This window comes from Oryx dammah, unplaced genomic scaffold (genome assembly GCF_014754425.2).
Source record: "Oryx dammah isolate SB20612 unplaced genomic scaffold, SCBI_Odam_1.1 HiC_scaffold_7, whole genome shotgun sequence".
Classification (NCBI taxonomy): domain Eukaryota; kingdom Metazoa; phylum Chordata; class Mammalia; order Artiodactyla; family Bovidae; genus Oryx; species Oryx dammah.
In genome coordinates this window covers 13,298,812-13,324,977 of record NW_024070191.1, presented here as the reverse complement: position 1 = coordinate 13,324,977, position 26,166 = coordinate 13,298,812, and the positions used below count along the sequence as shown (strand labels likewise).

The 26,166-nt window shown below is 38.2% G+C and overlaps 1 protein-coding gene across 1 annotated transcript in view; it reads right to left on the bottom strand.

Moving 5' to 3' along the window:
* TRAPPC11 (trafficking protein particle complex subunit 11) overlaps window positions 1–26,166 on the bottom strand; it is a 36,864-nt gene that overhangs the window by 7,932 nt on the left and 2,766 nt on the right. Inside the window, exons 2-26 of the mRNA XM_040243035.1 lie at window positions 23,599–23,823; window positions 22,578–22,747; window positions 21,831–21,901; window positions 20,905–21,019; window positions 20,057–20,156; window positions 19,619–19,692; window positions 17,953–18,049; window positions 15,820–15,953; window positions 15,038–15,185; window positions 12,959–13,052; window positions 11,914–11,993; window positions 11,735–11,813; window positions 11,573–11,627; window positions 11,073–11,218; window positions 10,531–10,592; window positions 10,302–10,434; window positions 9,588–9,718; window positions 8,147–8,302; window positions 5,678–5,865; window positions 5,425–5,573; window positions 5,119–5,240; window positions 3,709–3,828; window positions 2,552–2,617; window positions 2,287–2,443; window positions 1,310–1,421 (exon numbers count right to left, since the gene is read on the bottom strand). Coding sequence (XP_040098969.1) covers window positions 1,310–1,421; window positions 2,287–2,443; window positions 2,552–2,617; window positions 3,709–3,828; window positions 5,119–5,240; window positions 5,425–5,573; window positions 5,678–5,865; window positions 8,147–8,302; window positions 9,588–9,718; window positions 10,302–10,434; window positions 10,531–10,592; window positions 11,073–11,218; window positions 11,573–11,627; window positions 11,735–11,813; window positions 11,914–11,993; window positions 12,959–13,052; window positions 15,038–15,185; window positions 15,820–15,953; window positions 17,953–18,049; window positions 19,619–19,692; window positions 20,057–20,156; window positions 20,905–21,019; window positions 21,831–21,901; window positions 22,578–22,747; window positions 23,599–23,802 — 2,963 coding nt within the window. The 5' untranslated portion in view covers window positions 23,803–23,823. The remainder of the gene's footprint in view (window positions 1–1,309; window positions 1,422–2,286; window positions 2,444–2,551; window positions 2,618–3,708; window positions 3,829–5,118; window positions 5,241–5,424; window positions 5,574–5,677; window positions 5,866–8,146; window positions 8,303–9,587; window positions 9,719–10,301; window positions 10,435–10,530; window positions 10,593–11,072; window positions 11,219–11,572; window positions 11,628–11,734; window positions 11,814–11,913; window positions 11,994–12,958; window positions 13,053–15,037; window positions 15,186–15,819; window positions 15,954–17,952; window positions 18,050–19,618; window positions 19,693–20,056; window positions 20,157–20,904; window positions 21,020–21,830; window positions 21,902–22,577; window positions 22,748–23,598; window positions 23,824–26,166) is intronic.

Sequence of the window (26,166 nt, the reverse complement as noted above, 5' to 3'; positions counted from 1 at the left end):
TTTCTTTTTAATGATCTGAAAAACTTCTTGATCTGAATTCGAATCCTTTGTTCATTTCCGATGTTGCTAAGTAGTCTTCCCCCTTTGTACTGTCTTTTCACATTCTTCATGGCATTTTCTAATGAACTGAAAAACTTAAGTTTAAGAAATCAAATTCATCAATTTTAGAGGCTCATACTTCTAGTGTCTCATTTAAAGAAATTCTTCCCTACAGTAAAGTCATAAAATGATTCTCTTATTTTTCTCCTAAAAGTAGTAAAGTTTTGCTTTTTACAATCAGAATTTCGATAAATCTGAAATTAATTTTCATATACAATGCACAACAGATATCCCATTTTCTCCCCAAGTCAATACTCAGTTGTTTACCACCAACTATAAAACAGTTCATCCTTCCCCCAGTGGTAACAACGCTACCTCTATGAAACGTAATTTCCATATGTGCATCTGTGGAACAATTTCTAGACTCGCTCTTCTGTTCCACTGGTTTATTTACCTCTCCCTGAGCCCACACCACAGTGATGACCACAGTAGATTTACAATAAGTCTTAGAATCTGAATGGCTAAGTACCCTTGCCTAGCTGTACCTCTTCTGAGAATTCTGACGATTACTGACATTTGGCCTTTCTGTACAAAATTTAGATCCAAGAGTGTCAAGTTCCACAGAAACAAAACAAGCTGCTGAGATCTTGAAGGAAATTGCACTGAACCTACAGACAATTTATAATATTAAATCTTAGCCAAGTCCTATCAGAGACTACTTTGTACCTCTCCCATTTTTTTAGGTCTTCCTTTAATGTTTTAAATTTTTATAATTTTTTCCATAAAGGTAGTATATATCTTCTACTAAATATGTTTCTCATCATTTACATAAATGATACCTGTTTTAAAAGTACTTTGCCTTGAGGTTTATTACTGATATACAGAATCTGATTTCTGTATACTGATGCTGTATCCACAGCAGTCTTGCTGAAACTCTTTATAATTCTAATAATGTATTGGTCCCCTTGGGTTTTCTGTGCAAATAGTCCTACTGACTGCAAATGAGGGCAGTTTCTCCTAATGCTTTTACTGGTCCTGTCATCAGAATTTGGCTAAAATCTCGTTAGTATATAGATCACAAACTGTAACAAACATGAACAAAAGTTATCCTCTTCAATCTGTGTGTTTTTGACAAATGGTCAGTGGCAGCATGTAGCTTCTCGTCTATTCTACAGGCTGGCAGAATCTCTCAACTATTAACAGTGACACAAAATAAAGGCATGAGAGTGACACAAACAATGGAGAAAAGGCAGGGTGGACACAATCTCACCTTTTCCAGGAGATAATATAATGCCCGGTTGCTACTCCACCTTCAACATTTCCAGCCGATGGGCATCGCAGACAGAAGCACTCGCTGGCACTCTCTCCAGTCTGCAAGATGACTGGAAGACAGAGTTCATACCCCCCCCGTCATTCCATCGATAAGCAGAGGGTGTTACATCCAAGTAACACAACAAAAAAGGGCACCATACCAATGTTTATATATTACCTATAGAGACCTGGAGATGTTAAACGACTTTTTCAAGGAAGACGGGTAAACAGAGCAACTAAAATAACCTGCTTATATTTGGTCTTGGGCTTCCCTGGCAGTTCAGATGGTCAAGAATCTGCCTGAAATGCAGGAGACCCAGGTTCTATCCTTGGGGCGGGAAGATCCCATGGAGAAGGGCATGGCTACCCACTCCAGTATTCTTGCCTGGAGAGTTCCATGGACAGAGGAGCCTGGCAGGCTACAGCCCATGGGGTCGCAAAGAGTTCGACACGACTGAGCAACCCACACACGTATTTGGTCTTAAGACTACATCGTGATTTTTTAAAACCCTCACAATATTTGCCCTTATAATCCAGTTGACCACAATTTCAAACTAGTTTTTATTCCTTTTAAGAAATACAAGAAAGCCCAAAGTACCCTGAACCAGAAAGGTATTATCTCCTCTATAAACTGTTTTACTTTTAGTTGGATGATTTAGAAAACTTGTCTACTTTTCTGTTTTCCAAAGTTTCTTTGATAAACACCTTTTCCCATTTCAAATTATAAACAGCAGTAAACATCAATTAAAAATTAATTGGAAAAAAAATCTATTAAAAATCCAAACAGGAAAAAATACTGTATTTTCAAGTACATTTCTTAGTCACTTTCTTAATGTATCAAGAACTTGATCCTTTAAAACAAGGTCAACTGTAAACGATGCTAATCGTCCCCCCCACTGCCTTCTGCTAGTGAAGTGGGATGAGCCACATTCTCACCTCTGTCCACCTGGGACTCCAGCTGGTCCACAGGGGTCATGGAGGGAGCAAGCTGCAGCTCACTGGAGGCGATGGTAAGGGCCCAGGGGGAGGCGCTCAACAGGTCCGTCATGAGCAGGAAGGGGATGTCTGCATAAACCCTTTCCAAGTGCTCGAACTGTCGCAGATGGAGACAAAGGTCTGTCAGGAAGTACACTGACCCATTTCCTTTTTTCCGTTAATTTCTATCAGCTAAGTGATTTCCAATATGCTTCCCAGGACATACCTTTGTAGAAACAAATTTAACTGCAACGTCAAATGGAAAGACCGTTTCTATTGTTACAGTTTCATCCTGCAAGGAAACAGAAAGGGTACATCAATGGCTTTTCTCAGTCTTAACAAAAGAAGATTACAAAACACAAATCGATTACTGATCAAATAATCCCAACTTAAATATTACAAAACAGGGACCTTTCCCTTAGACAATATTTGTAAAAACCTATGTCGAGAGTCCAGGTTAGCATTTCTAACAAGGCACCTATGGTTGTGTAACGGCTCACCCTGCAGAGCGCTTTCTCATACGTTATTTATGGTGGGGTCCAGCAACAGCGGGCAGGGCAGGCGCCATCACCATTCCACAGGAGAGGAACCAAAAGCTAAAGACTTGGCAACTGGCCTTAAACCATGATGCCTAGAATCTGGGTCTTCTTCCTAAGTCCCTTCCTTCACCTTGGCTCCAGGTGACTAGAATAAGGATAATGATAACAGCAATAAGGTAATATGGCATAGCATCAATGTGTGTGGTCAGTCCTGCCTGTTTGCAACCCTGTGGACTGTAGCCGGGCAGGCTTCTCTGTCCATGAGACTTTCCAGGCAAGGAGACTGCAGTGGGTTGCCATTTCTTCCTACAGGGGATCTTCCCGACCCAGGGATCTAATCGGTGTCTCCTGCATTGGCAGGCGGATTCTTTACCACTGAGCCACCTGGGAAGCCCCTTATAATCGCTGTACATGTACTGTAATGCTCGCAGTAACTCAAGAAACAGATGTCAGTACTACTGTTGCTTTAAGATGGGCAGGGCGAGGGCCTGCTGGGGGGGGCGGGGCAGGGGCGGGGGAGTCACAAAGCTAGTAGGTGACAAAGGCGGTAGCTGAAGGGAATCTGACCCTGGAGTAACCCCCATTCCATCTCCTCTGCCAGGGTCTATTCACAAAACAATGGGCTTTTATTTATCTTTGCTTCCCAGTGACTTTTAAAGGAGCCCACGGCCCAGACTCTCTGCAGTGACCAAACTACAAACCCCCAGATCTCTGGGTCTCCTCTGTTGGGCTGGGAGGACACTATAATCACCTAAGCTGCTTATTTCACAGGTAAACTAAAATAACAGGAAATAGGAAAACACTCCACATATGATATTTCCCAAAGTCACCATGAAAAAAGTACCTTGTGACACTTGCAAACAATTTCTTTTCCTTCAATCGTTGTATTGATCAGGTAAGAAACATACACAAGAAACATTCTCGAGCCCACTGTTCCACAGCAAACATATAACGTTTTTTCCAGCTGCAACAACATAAAAGTATTTTAATTAATATTACAGAGATTGCCTCCTGATATATATTCCAGGATAATGCTCCCACCTTCCAGAGTTTACTGGACTAACTGGGTAAACACCTGAACACTTTTTTACAGCTGTTCCTGCCACAGCCTAAGAGTGGGGTCATTATCACACCATCTTTTTTTTCTATTATCATTCTCAACTTCTCATGAACTCTGTGTTTGCTTTGGAAATAAAAATTGACTGAAAGGTTCTTTCACGAAGTTGTAAAGTTTATGTTATTTAGTTATTTTATCAGGCAATGGATTTCCTATATTAGGATCATTTGTTATAAAATCCCTTGTATAAAAACTGCTGAAGGTATTTTATACATTTAAATATGTGACACCACCCTTATGGCAGAAAGCGAAGAGGAACTAAGAGCCTCTTGATGAAAATGAAAGAGGAGAATGAAAAAGCTGGCTTAAAACTCAACATCCAGAAAACTAAGATCATGGCATCCGGTCCCACCACTTCATGGCAAAAAGATGTGGAAACAGTGGAAACAGTGACAGATTTCATTTCAGGGGGCTCCAAAATCACTGCAGATGGTGACTGCAGCCATGAAATTAAGATACTTGCTCCTTGGAAGAAAAGCTATCAGCAACCTAGACAGCATATTAAAAAGCAGAGACATTACTTTGTCAACAAAGGTCCATCTAGTCAAAGCTATGACTTTTCCAGTAGTCATGCACGGATATGAGAGTTGGACTATAAAGAAAGCCGGGTGCTGAAGAACTGATGCTTTTGAACTGTGGTGTTAGAGAAGACGCTTTAGAGTCTGTTGGACTGCATGGAGATCAAACCAGTCAATTCTAAAGGAATTCAGTCCCAAATATTCACTGGAAGGACTGATGCTGAAGCTGAAACTCCAATCCTTTGGCCACCTGATGCAAAGAACTGACTCATTTGAAAAGACCCTGATGCTGGGAAAGATTGAAGGCGAGAGAAGGGGATGACAGAGGATGAGAGTAGATGGCGTCACTGACTCAACGGACATGAGTTTGAGTAAGCTCCAGGAGTTGGTGATGGACAGAGAGGCCTGGCATGCTGCACGCAGTCCATGGGGTCGCAGAGTCGGTCACGACTGAGCGACTGAACTGAACTGAAATATGTGTATAAAATGTGCATTAGTTAAATGACTTGTTTAGTCTCAGGATGTGCTGTTAAAATGCGCTAAAGCTGTCTAAAACCCACTCCATATTTAACACTACAACCTGACCCATTTCCTCTGAGTCCCGGCTGGCCGAATTCACCTGTTCCCCGGGCTGTAAGTCCCCGACAGGAATGTCAGTGAGCAGAGCCGGGTAGGACTCGTCACAGAGTTCTGTCCCATGAAGAGTCACATGCGTTTTCTGAGTTAAATTGGCATCCTGTCCTGAAAATACAAATGTTGACATTTTAAAAATACAGAAGATTCAAATGTTGTCCTGAGAATCAACACTACTGCAGACAGAGCACTCAATCATAACCATTTTCAAAACAGATTTCCTGAAGTTAACACTGTGATGTTTATTTCATGTTGGATCAACACAGATGAAATTTTGAAAAGAAAAGTTTACCAGGTTTTAAACCAGCAGTGAGCTTCACATCTCTGATCAGGGTCTTCTCGTGGGACTGAACGGTCACAACCAAACAGTACATTTCGTTAGTCAGGGCAGGAGGGTCATGTCGCAGATGGACCGAAATGCTTGGAACTCTGGAAATGATCCTTTGGGGGAAAAAAATGCTAGCTAAGTAACTGATCTAAAAACAACAACAAAGGATTCAAAGAAGTGAGACGACCTTCCACAACCGGCCCGCAGCCCAACTCACATGGTGCTCGCCTGGATCACGATGCCATCCCAGTGGACCTCGCTGTCGGGGAGCCTGGGTCTTCGTTTGAAAGAGCGCGAGGCCTGCAGGGCCTCCTGGGCGTATGCGGCATCCCCGCCTCCTCCCTGCCAGTTCAGGACCACACACCTGCCCGCCTCGCTGCCCAGAACCAGATCCACGGATGTAATCTGAGAGGAGGAGGTCTGTCAGAGATGCCAGCTTGCACAGTTTGTCACCATCCCCTCCCAGGAAGTCTCGGGGTCGGCTGCTGGGCTGTGGTGTTCCTGGGACCCGCGACGTGACACACAGGTCGGAACACCCGTTCGGAGAGCCCGGTCTTGGGCTCCCGTTGGCTGGGACACTGGCTAGTAACCCTGCGCCAGGTTTCAACCTCTTCACCTTCATACAAGGACAATAACCTGACTCTCCAGCTGAGACGGGCCGTGTGGCAGTTACGTCAGCACCTGGGGTGGTACCCGAGGGAGCAGACATGCAAGCAGTGGCTGCTGAGTGAAATTAACGAATGTTCTGGTAACCACTCACCTCCTCTGAACCTAACTCCTACTTCCACACGGACTTTTCCTGATGACATCAACAGCACAAGCAAGGAAATTTTTTACTAACTGAATAAATGTCCTTTCCACTAAATCTATTTGCAAATATATTTAATAGCATTATTAATTTTGACTTGCATCTCGTAGGCTTCCTTGGGGCATCTTGCAAAAGGTTTTTTAAAAACTTTACCTTAGTTTCTCATAAAAAATTAAAACATGACATTAGGGGTTTAGTCAAAATCATGAAGAATTTTTTTAAATGAACAAGCAAAAACTCTGGATACTGGTTTACAGAATATATAATAAACAGAGTCACAAAAATTGTTATGGGAATACTAGGGGTGCAGTCTTATGCTTCTGTTTGAGAAATGGTCCCAAGTTCAGATTAGCTTACCTGTCCCATTCCAGTCATGGGAAAGCAACATTTCCTGAGAGGCTTACCCCGTCCTAATCACTATTCCAGGAAATTTACACTAACTGATTTAATCCTCATGAAACACTAAGAGGCAGGTAACATTATTATTCCCACTTTACAGATGAATAAACTGTGATAAAAGCAGTCAAGTAACTGCCCAGGGCCACAAGCAGGTAAGCTGGAGAGCTGGAACTGAAACCCGTGGAGTTTGGCTCCAAAGTTTATGCTCAATAAAAATGAGTTTCATCATATATTCCTGAAAGACATTTTAATTATCTACATTAAACGAACCCTTTACAGTACCTATCTTTTTAAAAAGAAGCAATCAGCAATGTTTAAACATCACAATGATATCACACCTGAGCGTGAATTATGTCGTATTTTACAAAATATAATTGCTACATTCCAGAATGCTGTGCTCAGTCACTCAGTATCTGACTCTTTATGACCCCTTGGACGGTAGCCCAAGCCAGACTCCTCTGTCTGTGGAATTTCCCAGGCAAGAACACTGGAGTGGGTTGCCATTTCCTCCTCCAGGGGATCTTCCTGACTGAAGGATCAAACCCAGGCCTCCTACATCTCCTGTGCTGCAAGGTGGACGCTTTACCTCTGTGCCACCTGGAAGCCCACATTACAGAAAACATATACACACACATATACAGGATATATATAGTTTAAAATTCCTCAACTGATTATACAGGCATTAAAAATAAGGTTGGTCTTATGTGTTAACAGGAAGTGATGTCTAACACAACACTATCTAGCAATTACTCCTTGGAAGAAGTTATGACCAACCTAAATAGCATATTGAAAAGTAGAGACATTACCTTGCCAACAAAGGTCTGTCTAGTCAAGGCTATGGTTTTTCCAGTGGTCATGTATGGATGTGAGAGTTGGACTGTGAAGAAAGCTGAGCACCAAAGAGTTGATGCTTTTGAACTGTGGTGTTGGAGAAGACTCTTGACAGTCCCTTGGACTGCAAGGAGATCCAACCAGTCCATTCTGAAGGAGATCAGCCCTGGGATTTCTTTGGAAGGACTGATGCTAAAGCTGAAGCTCCAGTACTCTGGCCACCTCATGCAAAGAGGTGACTCACTGGAAAAGACTCTGATGCTGGGAAGGATTGGGGGCAGGAGGAGAAGGGGACGACAGAGGGTGAGATGGCTGGATGGCATCACCGACTCGATGGACGTGAGTCTGAGTGAACTCCAGGAACTGGTGATGGACAGGGAGGCCTGGCGTGCTGCAATTCATGGGGTCACAAAGAGTCGGACACAACTGAGCTACTGAACTGACTGACTGACCGAATATTATGTATAATATATCCCCACTGAAAGGAAACCTATCAGAAAACCGTAATGAATGATTTCCCTTGGTAAGTCCAAATGGAAGATTTTCATTTTTAACTTAATAAACAAGTATTATTGAAATTCTTTCTGATGCATACTCATTATTACTTGTATCATTTAAAATATTTTTTAAACACATTTTATAACTAACCTCAATTTTCTTTCCTACATCTTCAGTTTTTGCAACAAATTTAAATAAAAACTTCCTTGTTTTACCAGGAACTAAACACATCTTGCCTTGAGTCAAATTTTCTAAAACGTCACTTGCTTTGGATGCTTCTTCGATTACACAGAACTGGTTGTATTCCTGAAAAAGACAAGAGTGAGGGTCATGGTTTATGTTTCTTAAACATAAATTTCATGCTCTTGCTTAAGATTCTCCAATTAATCAGAAGGAATCCTTGGGTAATGGTTTGTAGTTGAATAAAACATACTAATCTTCAAGTGACCCAGGCTTGCTCCTGCCCTTGCTCTCAAAATGCTTCTATTTTAATGGGGTTGACATACACTAAACTTTCTCAGGTTCGCCAAGATGCTAAGAATATTGAAACTCAAAAATGCTTGCTGGTTAGTGGTGCAACATACTTTCTGGGTCACCAGAAAATTAGAAGTGGGCTTATAGGTGAAACAGAATATAATCAAGCACTTGCCTACATCATACTACAAAGATGTTCAAATGTGAGAAATATACTATCCCAATTCTGTAGAAAAAAGTTGCTTATTTATGGGTGCCATATGGTGTTTAAACTATTCGAGAAGTTAACTGTGATGCCCCCAAAGGAATGAAACTGGAAGAGCGCACGTTTACACATTTACTTTATATCCATCTATTCCACTTTCATTTCTTTAAAATCAAAAAGATAACAGTTTTATGTTGTTAAGTGGCTTCAGTCGTGTCCGACTCTATGCAGCCCCATAGACGGTAGCCCATCAGGCTCCCCCGTCCCTGGGATTCTCCAAGCAAGAACACTGCAGTGGGTTGCCATTTCCTTCAATGCATGAAAGTGAAAAGTGAAAGGGAAGTCACTCAGTCGTGTCCGACTCTTAGCGACCCCATGGACTGCAGCCTACCAGGCTCCTCCATCCATGGGGTTTGCCAGGCAGGAGTACTGGAGTGAGGTGCCATTGCCTTCTCCAAACAGTTTTATAATGAAAAGCTAATACTAACGTGAGAATAAAACAAATGCTTTTGAAAATCTAATCACACTCATTCTGAATATATCTTATTTGAAATTTAAGTTACATATTACAAAACTTGTCTCTAGGTATAGACAAAGTTCATAGGTTTCCTAAGCAGGAAGGGAAAACAAAAATTAGAATAGGAAAACTGTAAAACTTGCATTGTGGACACAGAAGTTGAAAATTACAAATACATTTATGAAGTAAAATAAACTTAGTGAATTTTAGGTCTTAGTAGGTTTCTTGCTAATAGGTGTATGATACAGTCTATCTAGATACACCTATTAGCGAGAAACCTACTAAGACCTAAAATTCACTAAGTTTATTTTACTTCATTTAATGCAAGTTATGATACAATACATACACGGTTAAAAAAAAAAAACACACACACACACATTAAAAGGTACCATTACCTGATTATTAAAGCTGATACAGAGCTTAGAAAACCGAACGGGATGTGGACAATCAGCCTTCAGATAAACATCGAACTGCACAGGAACATCGACATGAAAACTTGGAGCGTGGAACTTGGCTTTACATTGCACTAGAAACAAAACAAAAGGGGTCAGTTCAGACACCACCAGACGTGCTAGCCCCACGCACGTTATTCTCCGACCTACATCTGCTCCTCAGAAAGGAAACATCTCTACTGATTATTCTAACTGATTTCTGAACTTGAAGCATTTCAACAGACATAAATGCAGTTCACTCTTTAAAAAAAAATTTAAAGGAACTCTACCTCCAAAACCTCTTTAATTTTAAAAGCATGCTTGCTCCTGAAACATAACTGACATATGATTTTAAAGAAAAAAGAACGATTCTGTTATTTTTAGCTTATTTCAAAATACCTGCCTAGATAGGAAAGCATCAACCTTTTAAATAACTGTTTTTTCAAATAACATCTGAACTAAAAATGAACACAGCAGGAAATTTTAAGACCTAAACTAAGTACTTAAAATTCTGACCATCTTTGTATGTCAATGGGGAAAGTAAAAAAAAAAAAATTTAGTTTATCTACAAAATGACTGTATTTGGAATATCTTTGACTTTTATTATTCTGCATCTATTTATTTCTTAGAAAATGGACAATTTCTCTTAAGATAATACTATAGATGCTGGTTACCCACCAAATGGCACAAAGTCTTGTACGCCTATTGTGAAAACATTGCTGCCAGCCAGAGAGATTCGGTCCGCCCACAGCTTCTGAGCAGTTTTCACAGCTAAGATATCACAGTCAGGTTCAGGATCAGGACTTTCATTCTGCACCAACATGGAGTTAAACGTTTGTTCAGCTAGTTATAAAAAAACATACACATATCCAGATACAGATTTTATATATAAAGAGTTCCAACCTACCATTAAAACATTTATGAGGTTTTTTTCTATCCGAGATTTCTGGTCATCTTTCAGCGTTGAAGCTAATAGGAAGGAAGAAGCAAAAAATCAGAACTATAAGACAGGCAAGTAAGCCCATGACCCTGTACAGGTATTAGTGGGGTAAGCCCCAAGTAAGCCCAATACCACCCCCACTACAGGTATTAAAATACTGTAGATAAATCTCTCTTCTAAGATGGCTAAACACAATTCCAGAAAACTGATAGCTCAGCTTTCTAAGTCAGCCTCAACACTTTATGTATGTGCATTTGAACTCTTATGTGAAAAATTACTTTATGCCATAATTTGAAAAGGCAGAAGAAATCTGTTCTTCTCAACTACAGTATGACCTTCAACTGTAACAAGTTCCATTAAAGTATAAACCCCTTCTCTCAGCAAAGTGACAAGCAGGTGATACAAGTACTATCAGATATTTGATACTGAATTATTCTTCCAACTATAAGAAGCTTAAAGAGGCTCTGTAGTTGTTAAGATTCCAGACTTTACTGAAGGAATGTTGTTACCTCTGCCAAGGAGTTCCAGGGAGTAAGTGATGTAATCTTTCAGCTGGGCCATGAGGTAGGAACACTTCAGAGCCGTGGTCAGTATAGACGTGAGCAGGGTCCACCACCCTTCACTCCGATAATCACACATCACGTAATCTAGCAACCTGACAGAGGACGACACGTCAGACACGCCGAGCCAGCCTCACAGGGCAGTGCAGGAAGAGTTCATGCAGAAACTAAAAGAAAGTGCTTTACTCGTTTTATATAAACTTCAGAAAAATCTTCCTGAAATAGTTCAACAGGTATTTTCACATTAAATAAATGTGAGGTTTGCTAAGACTCTGAAAAGGACTGTACCAACAGGCATTACTTGAAAAAATAAAAAAATCACATAAATGGTGTTTAATAGAAGTGGCAATAAACACAGAAGTAATAAATCCTCCAATACAAATTTCCGTTCTCATTTAGCCACAAGGGAATCACAATGCTTACAAAAATAAACAGTGAACAGGACTCACTTCAAAGCTTTGGTATAATCCTTTGCATAGTAATATTCCTCTCCCATTTGAACCACTATAAAGGAAACAAAGATTTTATGAATGTAATCTGAAATCTTGTATGAATGTAATCTGAAATCACTCAAAAGTCGCATCAAGTCATGGCATGTCAGGGATACGTACTCAGGTGACTCTTCATTCTTGGACATTTATATTTCTTAAACTGTGCAACAGCATTGCTCAGAAGAGTTATTATTACTTCCTGTTGGGAAAGATAAAAAAGAAACATTCCAATAAAAATAATCTCATGTTTTCCTTGAAAATACAGTTTGTGTTGAGGGAAAAAAAAAACAAAAACTCACAGAGTGAACAACATTTCTCTCCTTCAGCTGAATGGCAAGAATCCCCACCTTCTCTTTTTCGGGATCCGAAAGATCAAAGCCTGTGTAAGAGAGGACACAGCCCATTTCAGATAGCTCATTGAACACAGATCCTCCACACGGACATCAGATATGTGCATTCCTTGAGGCCTTTACTACAATGTACTTCAGACTCTTCAACATTCTAGAACTCTGAAGAGTCTAAGAGGCGGCTCTATCAGCATGGAATCTTCGGTGTGGCCGCTGTTCTGAACGGTGCGATACTGAGCTCAGTACTCTTGCTCAGTGGGAACGACCACCTCAAAAGTGGTATCAAAAAAAAAAAGTGATATCAATATCATTCTCTATATAGAATACATTTCCCAGAGACCAAAGTAAATAATTTCTCTCTTTTTAACTTTTTATTTTGCATTGGAGTATAGCCAGTTAACTGTGATAGTTTTGGGTGAACAGGGAAGGGACTCAGCCATACATATACATGTATCCATTCTCCCCCAAAGTAAATGATTTCTTAACACTTAAGGTTTAATAGCCACAGAAATTGCTCCAATTAAGGGTGTATAAAACAAGAAAGATGCGCAGAAATTATTTTTAAGGTAGTACAAGTAATGTTTTAAAGTATCAAATATAAAAATTGGCCACAGTGGCTTATTAAATTCTTTCCTTTAAGAAAACAGATATCCAAATGTGTTGATCACACCATTAGCTATGTTACTCTAAGATGCAGTGATACAAACAACACATTCTAAAAAGAAAAATCTTAAAAAAATGTTTAGAATCTAAAAAAGACTGAATATACATATATGTATAACTGATTCACTTTACTGGACAGCAGAAACACAATATTGTAAATTAACTGTACTTCAATTTTTTTTTTTTTTGTACTTCAATTTTAAAGAATGGTTAAAAAGCAAATATTTCTACCTCAACATAATTTGTTATACTAATGCAGCCAAAGGAAAAATTATGATAGCAATCTCTTGCCTTTCGAGATTGACAAAAAAAGGAAAAAGGAAAAATTATTTACTGAGTATTCCTTGTCGCCATGATCGTTGTCCATAGAAGTCAAGAACGCCTGCTTGCGTTTCTAAGGGATCAGGGTTGGGATACGTTACAGAAGCCTGTAAGTTAAAACACAACCCTGAATAAGTTTACACAGCCTGTCACTAACCAACTCTTCCCTCATCATTGTCAGAATAAAAAAGCTTTCGTAAATACAAACCACACAATTAAATATCAAAGTTGTGACTATTTTAACACAAACTGAACTTTCACAAAATTAAACAAAAACTGTTTAATACTGCATGTGGGTGTTCTCAGTTGCTAAGTCATGTCCAACTCCTTGCGACTTCATGGACTGTAGCCCGCCAGGCTCCTTTGTCCATGGGATTTCCCAGGCAAGAATACTGGGAGGGATCAGGTAGTATCATAAAAATAAACCTGAATAAACCAACCTGATTCTAACAAATGATTTAATAATAACTAACTTCTCTACATTTTCTTTTTATTTATAAACCAGTAAAAATATATTACAAATTAAACTTGATAGTTAAACCATATATATTTTTGCGCAAATAAAAATGTTATCAGATATTTTTTAAAGAAAGATATGATTTTCTTTTATTGCAAGTGTATTAAGTCCTGGTATTGGTGGAGGAAGGCTATTTTTGGCACCAGGGTTCACAAATTTACACTGCTTTCCTTTCCTTTTTTTTTTTTTAATAACCTTCTCTGAAACCAAAACATAATAAGAGCTTTTGTTGAAAAATAAAGAAAACTTTCAAAAGGAAAAAAATTTAATTACCTGTAGACCTACCACCACTATTAAGTGTGTGCATTATTCTTCCAGATTTTATATGCGAATGTTTGTCATCAGCTAACATAATTTTTCAACCTACTTTTTTCATTTAAATACATTCCCTGTATCTCACCACATCATTGAATATTCTGCCAAAACATTATTTTTCATGGCTGCCTGCTATTCCACATTTTAACAGATTCTCTACAGTTATTTACATTATTATTATTTTGCGCTATGATTAATAGTTTTATAAATAATGCTTAAAACTTATCTCTTAGGATCCCTTATCTGCCTTGGGCTTCCTGAATATGAAATTCTAGGTCAAAAGGTAGGCATGATTATATAATTACTTGACAGAAGTAATTACTTGACAGAAATATCATTTTACACTCCAGCCAGGACTTGCAAATGCCTGTTTATACATATCCTGATGAGACCTAGTTTTAATCGCCTTTTAAAATACTGTGCTCAAATGATAATATAACAAACTTTAAAAATATAAAACATAAAATGAAATTATACATCATATACAAATAACATGGTAGAAAATAGTCTCAGTATATTATGATTTAAGGGGAAAAAATTTCAAATATTTAAAGTACTAATATGCAAATTGCTTTTTTTTTCTAAACAGTTTTTTAAGTAGCACTGTTGTTTAAATTCCCTTTAGAGAAGAATTTTGAGATCTTAAGTGAAAATAAACTGATATAACTATATGAATCTAAGTGTCTCTATCTATGTATATAAACATACTCATACCATAATTTTACTTTAAAAGGTCCTTATGGAGTAATTGGTATTTAAATATAAACATGCAAGAGAAAGGCAATATAAAATGTCAAGTTTAAGAAACTATGCAATTAATACTCTTAAACATATTCTTTAGAGTTTTCCATGGAGGAGAACCGCAGGAAGAGAAAGAAGTCCAATGACATCTTCTCCATTGGGTCAAAATAAAGCACGTTGCTCAGTGTCCTTCACACTGCAAAACAATGAATTTACAGTGTGGCAAAGACTAAACTGTGGCTTTTATTTTAAAGCAACTTTCCCTGGTCAAAATCACTAACTAATAGCTAATCAAAAATCAGTTCTTCAAAGAAAAATGTCTGCTTAGTTCATAGGTGAAAACAGAGTACTCAGGCTAAAACTGAAAAGAATCCTAATTCCTGAAAATATCAACAATAAAAACTCATTATAGGCAAAGGCTTGGAAAAAAAATTATCAACGCCAACCAACTTTATCCTCTTTCAAGAGAAGGTTAATAAACTTCCTAATTGCCAGGTAATACAGGAGTCGGTGACTTACTTCATGGTTACAGAGGGCTTTGGCAAGCTGTTTCCGCTCCTGGGCATAGTACGCTGCTTGCTGATAATAGAAACCAGGATTCTGAGTTTGAATAGCTGTCAACCCCAACTTAATAGCTTCATCAAATAAATCTCCGAAGGCCTGGAATCTTCAAGGGGAAAAAAAAAATCAAGAAATTTTAGAGAGAAAAGAAAAAGCAGCTTACTTCTATTAATACTAGTCTTTCATCCTGAAACCATAACCTCAGAAGACTGTATCCAGAAAATGCCACTGGTGAGCTGTAAACTGTGGGGATTGCTTTGTAAATACTAATACACACTAATTGTAGGTTACAGAAAAATTCTCTAAGTCAACTCTCTCATGCTAGCAAGTCTTTATAAATGTATCCTCCAACCAGATGTCAACATGGTTCCAACCACTCAAATACATTCACGTGTCTGGGAAATTTTTCATTTTAGCAATTTTTTGTCATCAGTCTCAGAGAGCAAATTCCATATCAGTAGGGATATTGTCTATAAACTGCTATATTCTCAGTGTTTTTGGACACATAACAGAAACTTGGTTGAATGAAAGAGATGGGACCAGTAAACAGCTGATTCTCATTAAGGAACTGTATGAATCAATATCTGCCATTACACCAAACATGCTGGATCATTAAAAACCTACTTACTGACAAAAATCTTAGTGCGATTTATAACCAAAGTCCATGCTAACTCCATTCGTCCAAATTCCAAGAATTTGATTTAAAAAAAAAAATTCTGAAAATAAAATTTAAAACATACTGTTTAGACATCCATGCTGCATGCTCAAAAGCCAACTCTGCACTTCCAATTTTTTTCTTACACAAGTCAATATGCTTTCGGAACTGAGCGATTGCATCCAGCGGGGTGTTGTGTTGAAAACACAACCTACAGATCTGCAAGATGTAAGACCAACGCCAAAGTTAAGAAGAAAACCAAACTCAAAGGTGGGTTTATCTAAAAGTATATAAAATTTGAGACTAACTTTAAAAAAACTACGGAATGTCCATCTCTGAAGTTCAATAGAATTGAAGTACAACAAAACTGATTTTCTGTTAGAAAAGTTATCTAAAAAGGTTATGTCCCATTGATTAATGAAATAAAATTATTCACTATTTGTAGTGAATCTATTCTATACCTTAGAAAGTTTTGTTAAGGTATAGCATAAGGAAATATTAAACCCAGTGAAGAGTATAAAGATGGGCAAAAATAAAATATTTCCCACAGGTAACTGAGAAAGGACAGATGAACTTTCAGTTTTAGAACTGTCAGAAAGTGAAAGATATTCTGCAGCACAATAAAAGCATAGTAGCCTCTGTATCAAAGAAGGATTACAGAAATTCTTGAAAAAATTTTTCTCTGGGATACTATTTCAAAGTAATAATCTATACGCATGTAGGGTAAATGAAAAAAGAAAAGAAGAAACAAAGCCTAAATTTATTTCCACATGCTTACTGTTGTGGCTTGGTCACTCAGCCATCTCCAACTCTTTGCAACCCCATGGACTGTAGCCCGCCAGGCTCCTCTGACCGTGGCATTCTCCAGACAAGAATACTGGAGTGGGTTGCCATGCCCTCCTCCAGGAAAGCCTCAGGGATCGAACCCGTGTCTCCTGCTTGGCAGGCAGATTCTTTATCACTGAGCCACCTGGGAGGCTCACATACTTATTAGCAGTTTTGACTTTATTTTTTAGGTAAAAAGGAATAAATGAAAAGTTGTTCTCTCCATCCATCCCTGTCCCTTGGGGATCCAATCTCCCCCTCCAAAGGCAACCAGCTCCTGGCATTCGTGGTATAGTCTATGCTCAGACAAGTATGTGCATGCATTTACACGGGAACTATTAATATTATTTTCATACAAACAGCATTTCACTAAATATACTGTCTGTGCCTCACTTTTTTCACCTACCAATATATTTTCGATATTCCATTTCAATATGCGGAGCTGCCTCATTCTTAATAGTTGTGTATTTCATTGTTCGGAGTTATTTATGTTGACCAATCACCTACTGCTGGGTTTCCAATCTTTTCTTATTACAAGATGCAATAAATATCCTCAAACACGTGATTTGTGAGTCTTAGCACAGACGTGGGATAAACTTCCAGAAATGGAATTGCTAGGTCAAAAGGAATGTGCAAATTTAAATCTTCACAGTCATTATAAAAAAATAGTTTCTGTAGAAGGTATACCAATCTACACTTACACGAGTAATGAATCAAGTCTGCCCTCACATCACTAACCCAGAGACAGCCTCTTTAAAAGATGAGTGCAGAAAAGATGAAAAGCACAACACACAGCCTCTCTTACCTTCCAGAGGTGTCTACTTCGACCATATACAACCTTAAAGTGCTCACATAACAGGTATAAAAGTTTTCTCTAGAGGAATAAGTACACTTTTTCTGGACCTATGCCATTACACCAAGGAAGGCTTACCCAGTTCTAATAGATTGCATCTTTTAAAATTCAGTAGTAGAGGCAGCTTTCTTCTCACTGTCTCCTGCGCCCACTTAAAAACAAAAGACCCTCCTCGAGGAGTTTTACAAAGATAAAACTGTTCTAAACAAGAACTCTGGGACCCATAGCTCATAACCAAGCACTACAATTAGGCTGCTAAGAACCAGGGCAGCCCTTGATAAGGGACATAAAGGAACAGAACACAATTAACCACCTGGAGAAGGGCATGGCAACCCGCTCCAGCATTCTTGCCCAGAGAAGTCCACAGACAGAGGAGAAGTCCAGGGGGGTCACAAAGAGTTGGACATGACTGAGTACCTAACACAATTTATCAAGTGATCACTTTTCAAAGCAAGTGACTAATCAGGATTTTCAAATCCTAAGCGGACAATCCCATATTTAAAGCCAAATATTCCTTATTCTTGGAAGTGGAACTATTACCTTGTAGTTTATAAATCCTGCCATGGTCTTAATTTCCAGAATGTTAGTTTCATGGGCTCTCAATTCATGTACAAGGTTATAGGCGGTCCTGTAATTCCTAACATAAACATGGGGAAGGCAGTTAAATGATGCCGGTTGATTTTAAAGAAAAATTCCTATCAGCAAAATTACCAGAAATAACAGAGTCGACATTTACTCAACATGTCTTAACACTCAATAGCTTCAGTAACAACATACACAGATCAGTCTCTGATGTCCTGGAAAATGACACACTGATTCGTTATGTGTGGGAGGAGTCAATGTCTTTTCACTAAGAACAGAACCCACGGTACATTGTTCGGTCACTAACATCTGTCTACAGCTGACAAGAAATAAGTTGAAAAAAAAAAGTAAAATGGAAAATTGACCAAGAGTTACATGGCAAAATTAACATTCTGTTAAATAACAAGTAATTTTTAAAAGCATCATTGTTGAGCTCCTCAAACAAACAGACACTGTATGAGCAAAGAAGGAGCCATCAAGACAGAGATGGGTCAGCAGCTTTAAAGCCAGGTTTCTCTCCACATGAAGTGGGAACCACTGGTCTAGGGCACGGGCTCAGTGGAGACTCCCTCAGGGCAGCTAGTGCTTAAGGAGAGAACAGGGTGAGAAAGCGAAGTCTGACAGAAGACAGAAGGTAATGAGGAAAATCGCAGTCTTCTCCAAAGAAAACTGCGCCTGACTTCTCCAGGTAACAGCTTTCTTCCCAGCACTGTTTTTGAACAGAATTAGAATGGAAGGTGTTTCACTAATACCATGGACAATAAATAAACTACCTTTTAAAACCAGCTAAAACTATATATGAAGTTGCTGAGATTTATGAAACACGATTTGGTGTTTAGCACCTCATTAAAAACAAAAAAGACAAGGTTCCTGCAATATTCCTCTGAATGACAGACTTATGATTTTTCTCTATTCCACTCCCAAGTAGACTTAGTCCTGCCTCAATTTTAGGATATAAAGCTGGTTTTTATCCTTTTGCTACACTGGCACTGTCAATCTTAAAAAATTCAGTTAAGCTAGAAAGAGATGTTTTACTATATTGTGTGTAGCAAAATAAAAGCAAAGGGATAAAATATCTAACCACTGCCAACGCCTCTACAACTATTCTTCAAAGTGCTAAACAGAGCCTTTGAATAACAGATGATGCTACTGGCAGGTATTATAAACTAAAAACAAATTAATTAAAATAAAATCATAGTTGAATTGAATAAATGTACTACACACCTTAAAAAATTCAGTTTGATTCAGATAATGTTCAGTACATATTAAACTGAAAATCAGTCTTAACACAAGGGTTTTACTGAGTATACAAATGAGAAGCAGGCAACAAGATGGGAAAAATTTTAGTACTCTATTTCTTTAGATCATGAAATTAATTAAATTAGAACAGAAAGCTTTTTAATACTATAAAATTTACTTCTGATAGTAAAATGGATATTTTTCCAAAAAATTCAAACATTATATTCCATTTATCTCTAGAAAAATTAAAGTAAATATTACAAACCTGAATCTAACCAAGAAAAACATTTTAAAAATTAAAGTTTGGTTGTGATTCAGAAATTGCTCTTAATATGTTATTGTTAACATAAAGAAAAATCTAGTTTGACAACTGTTAGAAACTTACTTCAGAGCATTTTGTGTATCTTGTTTCAACTCACTGAAGAAAGCTATTTTGAACTGATGTCTAACAAATAAAAGCTGAAAAAAATAGGAAAAAAAATACATTACACATCTTCTCTTAAAAATATAAAAATTGTAATAATGCTTGTTAAGAGGAAATCTAAAGTATAAAGGAAACTATTCGAAAGTAAGGTTCAGCATTACTCCAGTAAACAAATGTAGTTGAGAAGGCTATAAAGGTACATCTGAATGAGCTTTAAGGGCAAAGAGGACAAAAGATAAATTAATTTTTAAAAGCTTTTTAAAAAAAAGCTCAAAAGTACAGAAGACATTTTAAAACATCAAAGTATTTAAGAACTTTAATCTCCTCAAAAATAATTGATGATGAATAATCTGCTCTAGAATGCTGCTGCTATTTCCTTCTTTAGGAAAAGACATGTACCTGGTGTGTTGTTTTATTCAAAAATTCTTTATGAGATTTCACTCTTCTAATCTCAGTGTAGTAATAAGTCTGTGCATGTTCATAAAAGGCATTTTCTAATCTGTTAAAAAAAAAAAAAATTCAAACACCAAAGTTACTTTAAACCAAAGTGTTTTCAAGAATCACATTTCTAAGACCTGAAAGTAAATCCTGACAGAAATAATGCCTGATTTACTTCGTAAGATAAAAAGTAAAACAAACTATAAACTAAATTTTTAGGAAAAAAAAAATCTTAAAATAAGACCCACCAAAAGCCATTTAAAATTATTTACAGTCTAAGAAATAATCAATAAAAATAACTCTACAATTTGTAAAAATTAGGTAAGCTCTAAGATTACAACCACTCTAATTATTTTATTAATTTATAAATATGAAAGAAATAAGACATCTAATACTCAATTATATTTGTCTGTTTTTGTGACTATAACATTTAGGGTTTAAAGATAAAGAAAACAGGAAAGGGACCAGAAGTGAGAACTAGCAAATGAGGTGAAAGTAACATTTGTGTAAGTTAAATCCGGCTTCATTCTGTAATTATGAGATTAGAGAGGAACCAAATTGCCTGAAGATGGATAAACAACTCAAAGTTCTGCTTATGAAAATAAGTACATATCAGAAGTATCTTCCCTGGGATGAAAGAAAGCTGACTTCAAAGTCAGACAAAGATTGACCGTCAAGGCTCTTCCTCCTTGGAAGAGTTCTGAAGTTATAAAAGGGTTTCAGTATATCTAAGGAAAATGTGCAAAAAAGTAACATAAAATGGATTAGTCAAAACTTAAATAATTCAATATATTGTCTCGGTTATTTACCTTATAATATAACCCACAAGGTGGTCTGTATGGGGCAGTACAAACAAAGACTTTCCTGATAGCTCACACGCGTTGCATAAGGCTGCAGCCCTTTCTGAAGCAATGACATCTTCTCCTGTTGACAACAAGTTCCATAAAGAGAGAAAATCAATATATTTTTCTTAATGAACACCTCCCCAGATTGGTACAATGTAATTAAAAAAACACTCAAGCCACTTTTCACCACATCTGTAGGACCCCAGGCACCCTTGAGAGCTCTGTGGGGTGCTTAGAAGCTGTACCACACATCTCTGTCATAGAAAAACACTGTGGAATATTCTACAGAGCCAAGACAGACAGGCCAAGGAATGACAACAGATACACCACATAACTGTTTCAAAATCGTAACTAAAAATAAAAGCAATAATTCATGAAAATGGTTTGGAAAACTATTTAAGATGCTTCAAGTTTCAACACAGAAACAAACATACATTTTGGCTTCTAAAGTTTGAGATGGTAGAAGAAATAATCACTTGAAATAAGACATTTTCTTATAGAAAATTAGACCCCCTCCCACCCCGCAGCACTTTTCTTTGCCGTACTGGAAATTTAAAAAAAAAAATTATGTAAGGAATATAATTTCAACTAGATCTCAAAAGCAAAACAACCTTTAATTTTAAACATTAAGTGAACAACTATGGTGTCAATACCCTTAGGTGAGGTGAATGGAACTAGGAAGCAGCACTTGAGAAGACCGGCACTCTTTAGTGTTCTTAATTTTTTTATAATAAGCATTTACTCCTGTGTTATTGACACTTTTTTAAGGTTAACACACCACCTTTCATGTAACCGAATGCAAAAGATTTTAATATTAAAGATGATGCCTTCTGGTAATAAGAACTGGAGGGATAAACCAATCAATTAGTTGTTAAGCAACCTTCTGCTACCTGGGGGTAAGGGGGTTTTCTTCTGAATCAGAACCACTGCAACTTTGGTGTTTCTCCCTTGTAAACTCTGCCTGCAGCGGAAAAAGAGCAATAAGATGAATTAATACTCAAACTGTTTTTACTTAAAAGTGTATTCAAAATTTTACGTAAGATACAAGATTGACAATTTAGTCCAAGAAAGACAAATTTAAACTAAAAAAAAAAAAAACCAACAACATTAGGGGAATTTTTTTCCCCACATATAATGAAACATACATGCCACAATGATTTAAATCTTAAAAGTACAATCTCACATTGAGCTCCTATTTCTTACAAAAAAATCTTCTTAGAAGGCAAAAGTTGAACATGAATTTTAATATAAAAGTTATATAACAATTTATTTCTTTATAGTGATATGTTAGAGAAGTCATCCAAAAGAATTATTTAGAAATAAATGGTGATAAAGCAAAAAGTGCTTTATGAGACTAAATAATAAACCACTACAGTTCAAAAATATATATAAATACAAGAAAAAACATATGGATATTCAGGCCAATTTGCCTTTGAAATTTCTTCCCATCGCTTAGCATACTGTAAGTTAAGGTCAGTTAATGCTACCTGTTAGCAAGTCAACAGGTTTCCCCAGAGGCCAGTGATCCCCGAATGACCACTGCAGTCTTAACAGCACTCAGCTGTCTTCAGTAAAGGTCAGTAAGCTCCAGAGGTGGGTCTGACCTCACACAGTCAACTGGACAAAGGGGAACATACCTGACTATTTCCACTCTGGTGGCACATTCGGACTGCTTCTCCTTCCACTGGGGCTCGTCCCAGTCCAGTTCATAAAACACGACCACCAGGGCTGGCACCAGATTCAGATGTTTGTTCATCCAGCCAGTTTTTAAGATCCCTTTGGGGATGTACCATTCATATGATGTTCTCTGCGAACATTGACCAAAGTTGAAAAGAGGTACTTGACAACGAGAACAGCAGAGACCACTTGTTATGGAGTGCAGGCTCTTTCTGTGTATTTCTCTCATTCCATATACACATGCCATACTTTTTAAAGATAACACTTTTTACAGAGACCAAATAAGAGACAGCAATTTTTGGAGGTAGACACTCAACCCTAGAGCCAGTACTGTAACCATCTGAAGAAGGACCAAAGCCAAAGCATTTTTAATGACGTCAAGTCTTTCAAATAACTATGTCAAGCTTTCAAATTCAAGAGGCTGAATTAAACAGCCCTTTCCCCAATAAATTCTACTTACATTCCTTACTATCCCAGATTCTGCTCTTATAAAAGCTGCTCAGGTGTTCTCTAAAGCCCAAAATGGCTTCATTTGTTTCAAAGTCATGTGACCAGGATGGCATTATACCTCCTTGTGGGTAAAAGAAAAAAATGAAGGCTAATTCCTAAGTACAGTGGCAGTAGGGCAGTCACTGTGAGTCAGCAGGAGTGCCACGTCATGGGAGGGGATGGCCCGAAGCACCCAGAAACTCTCGAATCACCCCCAGAGCACCTGCACCAACCCACACTACTCCAGCTCATGCTGGTCCAACCTTTACTCCACATGAGGAAAGAGAGGACAGGATACAAAACAACTTGGGAACTTGCAGCGTATTACACACATGAAAATATCTAGAGTTTTCTTCATGCACCTCTGTAACCATACCCTTGATAAACTCAGGGGGTTCTCTGCACAGATATAGGGACAAAAAAGATATACACACTAAAAGAAGGAGAGACAGAGGGAGAAGGAGGGTCCCCTTGCAAGTATAATGTCATTACCTTGGGTCTACATTTAGGATACTCGTGGTCACCTGGGAGCACCTTGAAAGAAATCGGTACCCGATCAGCCCTCCGGTTGGCACAGAAGGCATCCCAGACAGCTCGATGGACAGCATTATAGACCACATCCAGGCCTGTGAGAGTGACGAAAGCCATAGGCCGACAACATAATTCCACAGGGAAGTCCCACTGGGTGGGGCTCATGTTTAAGACGTCACAAAAACTCTGAAATGCAAACATTAATACATTAATAATCAATTTAGTGAAAGCCCACATCCTCATCTAATATATGAACCTCTACCATTCAGGAAATATTACAAAAAAGCAAAAGACTTTGAGTGTTTACAAACTGTCAAGCAAATCCAAAAGAAGAGAGCAAATGGGAAAACTTTAATTCTTGAATTGGACCTATTAGAATTTAATAACTACACATGGACACCACCAGATGGTCAATACCAAAATCAGATTGATTATATTCTTTGCCGTCGAAGATGGAGAAGCTCAATACAGTCAGCAAAAACAAGACCAGGAGCTGACTGTGACTCAGATCATCAACTCCTTATTGCCAAATTCAGACTTAAATCGAAGAAAGTAGGGAAAACCACTAGACCATTCAGGTATGACCTAAATCAAATCCCTTATGATTATACAGTGGAAGTAAGAAATAGATTCAAGGGATTAGATCTGATAGACAGAGTGCCTGATGAACTATGGACGGAGGTATGTACGGACATTGTACAGGAGGCGGGGATCAAGACCATCCCCCAGAAAAAGAAATCCAAAAATGAATAGTTGTCTGAGGAGGCCTTACAAGTAGCTGAGAAAAGAAGAGAAGCTAGAGGCAAAGGAGAAAAGGAAAGATATACCCATCTGAAAGCAGAGTTCCAAAGAACGCCAAGGAGAGATAAGAACGCCTTCCTCAGTGATCAATGCAAAGAAACAAAGGAAAACAACAGAATGGGAGACTAGAGACCTCCAAGAAAATTAAGAGATACTAAGGGAACATTTCATGCAGAGATGGGCAAAATAAAGGACATGAATGGTATGGACCTAACAGAAGCAGAAGATATTAAGAAGAGGTGGCAAGAATATACAGAACTCTACAAAAAGATCTTCATGACCCAGATAATCATGATGGTGTGATCACTCACCTAGAGCCAGACATCCTGGAATGAGAAGCCAAGTGGGCCTTAAGAAGCATCACTACAGACAAAGCTAGTGGAGGTGATGGAATTCCAGTTGAGGTATTTCAAATCCTAAAAGATGATTCTGTGAAAGTGCTGCACTCAATATGCCAGCAAATCTGGAAAACTCAGCAGTGGCCACAGGACTGTAAAGGTCAGTTTTCATTCCAATCCCAAAGAAAGCTCAAACTACCACACAATTGCACTCATCACACACGCTAGCAAAGTAATGCTCAAAATTCTCCAAGCCAGCATTCAACAGTATGTGAACTGTGAACTTCCAGATGTTCAAGCTGGATTTAGAAAAGGCAGAGGAACCAGAGATCAAATTGCCAATATCCGTTGGATCATCGAAAAAGCAAGAGAATTCCAGAAAAACATCTACTTCTGCTTTATTGATTATGCCAAAGCCTTGACTGTGTAGATCACAACAAACTGTGGAAAATTCTTCAAGAGATGGGATTACCAGACCACCTGACCTGCCCCTTGAGAAATCTGTATGCATGTCAAGAAGCAACAGTTAGAATCACACATGGAACAATGGACTGTTTCCAAACTGGGAAAGGAGTACATCAAAGCTGTATATTGTCACCCTGCTTATTTAACTTATATGCAGAGGACATCATGAGAAATGCTGGGCTGGAGGAAGCACAAGCTGGAATCAAGATTGCTGGGAGAAATGTAAATAATCTCAGATACGCAGATGATACCACCTTTATGGCAGAAAGTGAAGAGGAACTAAACAGCCTCATGATGAAAGTGAAAGATTAGAGTGGAAAATCTTGGCTTAAAACTCAACATTCAGAAAATGAAGATCATGGCATCTGGTCCCATCACTTCAAGGCAAACAGATGGGGAAACAATGACACTTTATTTTCTTGGGCTCCAAAATCACTGAAGATGGTGACTGCAGCCATGAAATTAAAAGATGCTTGCTCCTTGAAAGAAAAGCTACGACCAACCTAGGCAGCATATTAAAATGCAGAGACATTACTTTGCCAACAAAGGTCCATCTAGTCAAAGCTAGGATTTTTCCAGTAGTCATGTATGGACTGAGAAAGTTGGACTATAAAGAAAGCTGAGTGCTGAAGAATTGATGCTTTTGAACTGTGGTGTTGGAGAAGACTCTTGAGAGTCCCTTGGACTGCAAGGAGATCCAACCAGTCTATCCTAAAGGAAATCAGTCCTCAATACTCATTGGAAGGATTGATGCTGAAGCTAGAACTCCAATACTCTGGCCACCTGATGCAAAGAACTGACTCATTGGAAAGATTGAAGGTGGGAGGAGAAGGGGATGACAGAGGATGAGACTGGATGGCATCACTGAATGGATGGACATGAGTCTGAGCAAGCTCCGAGAGATGGTGAAGGACAGGGAATCCTG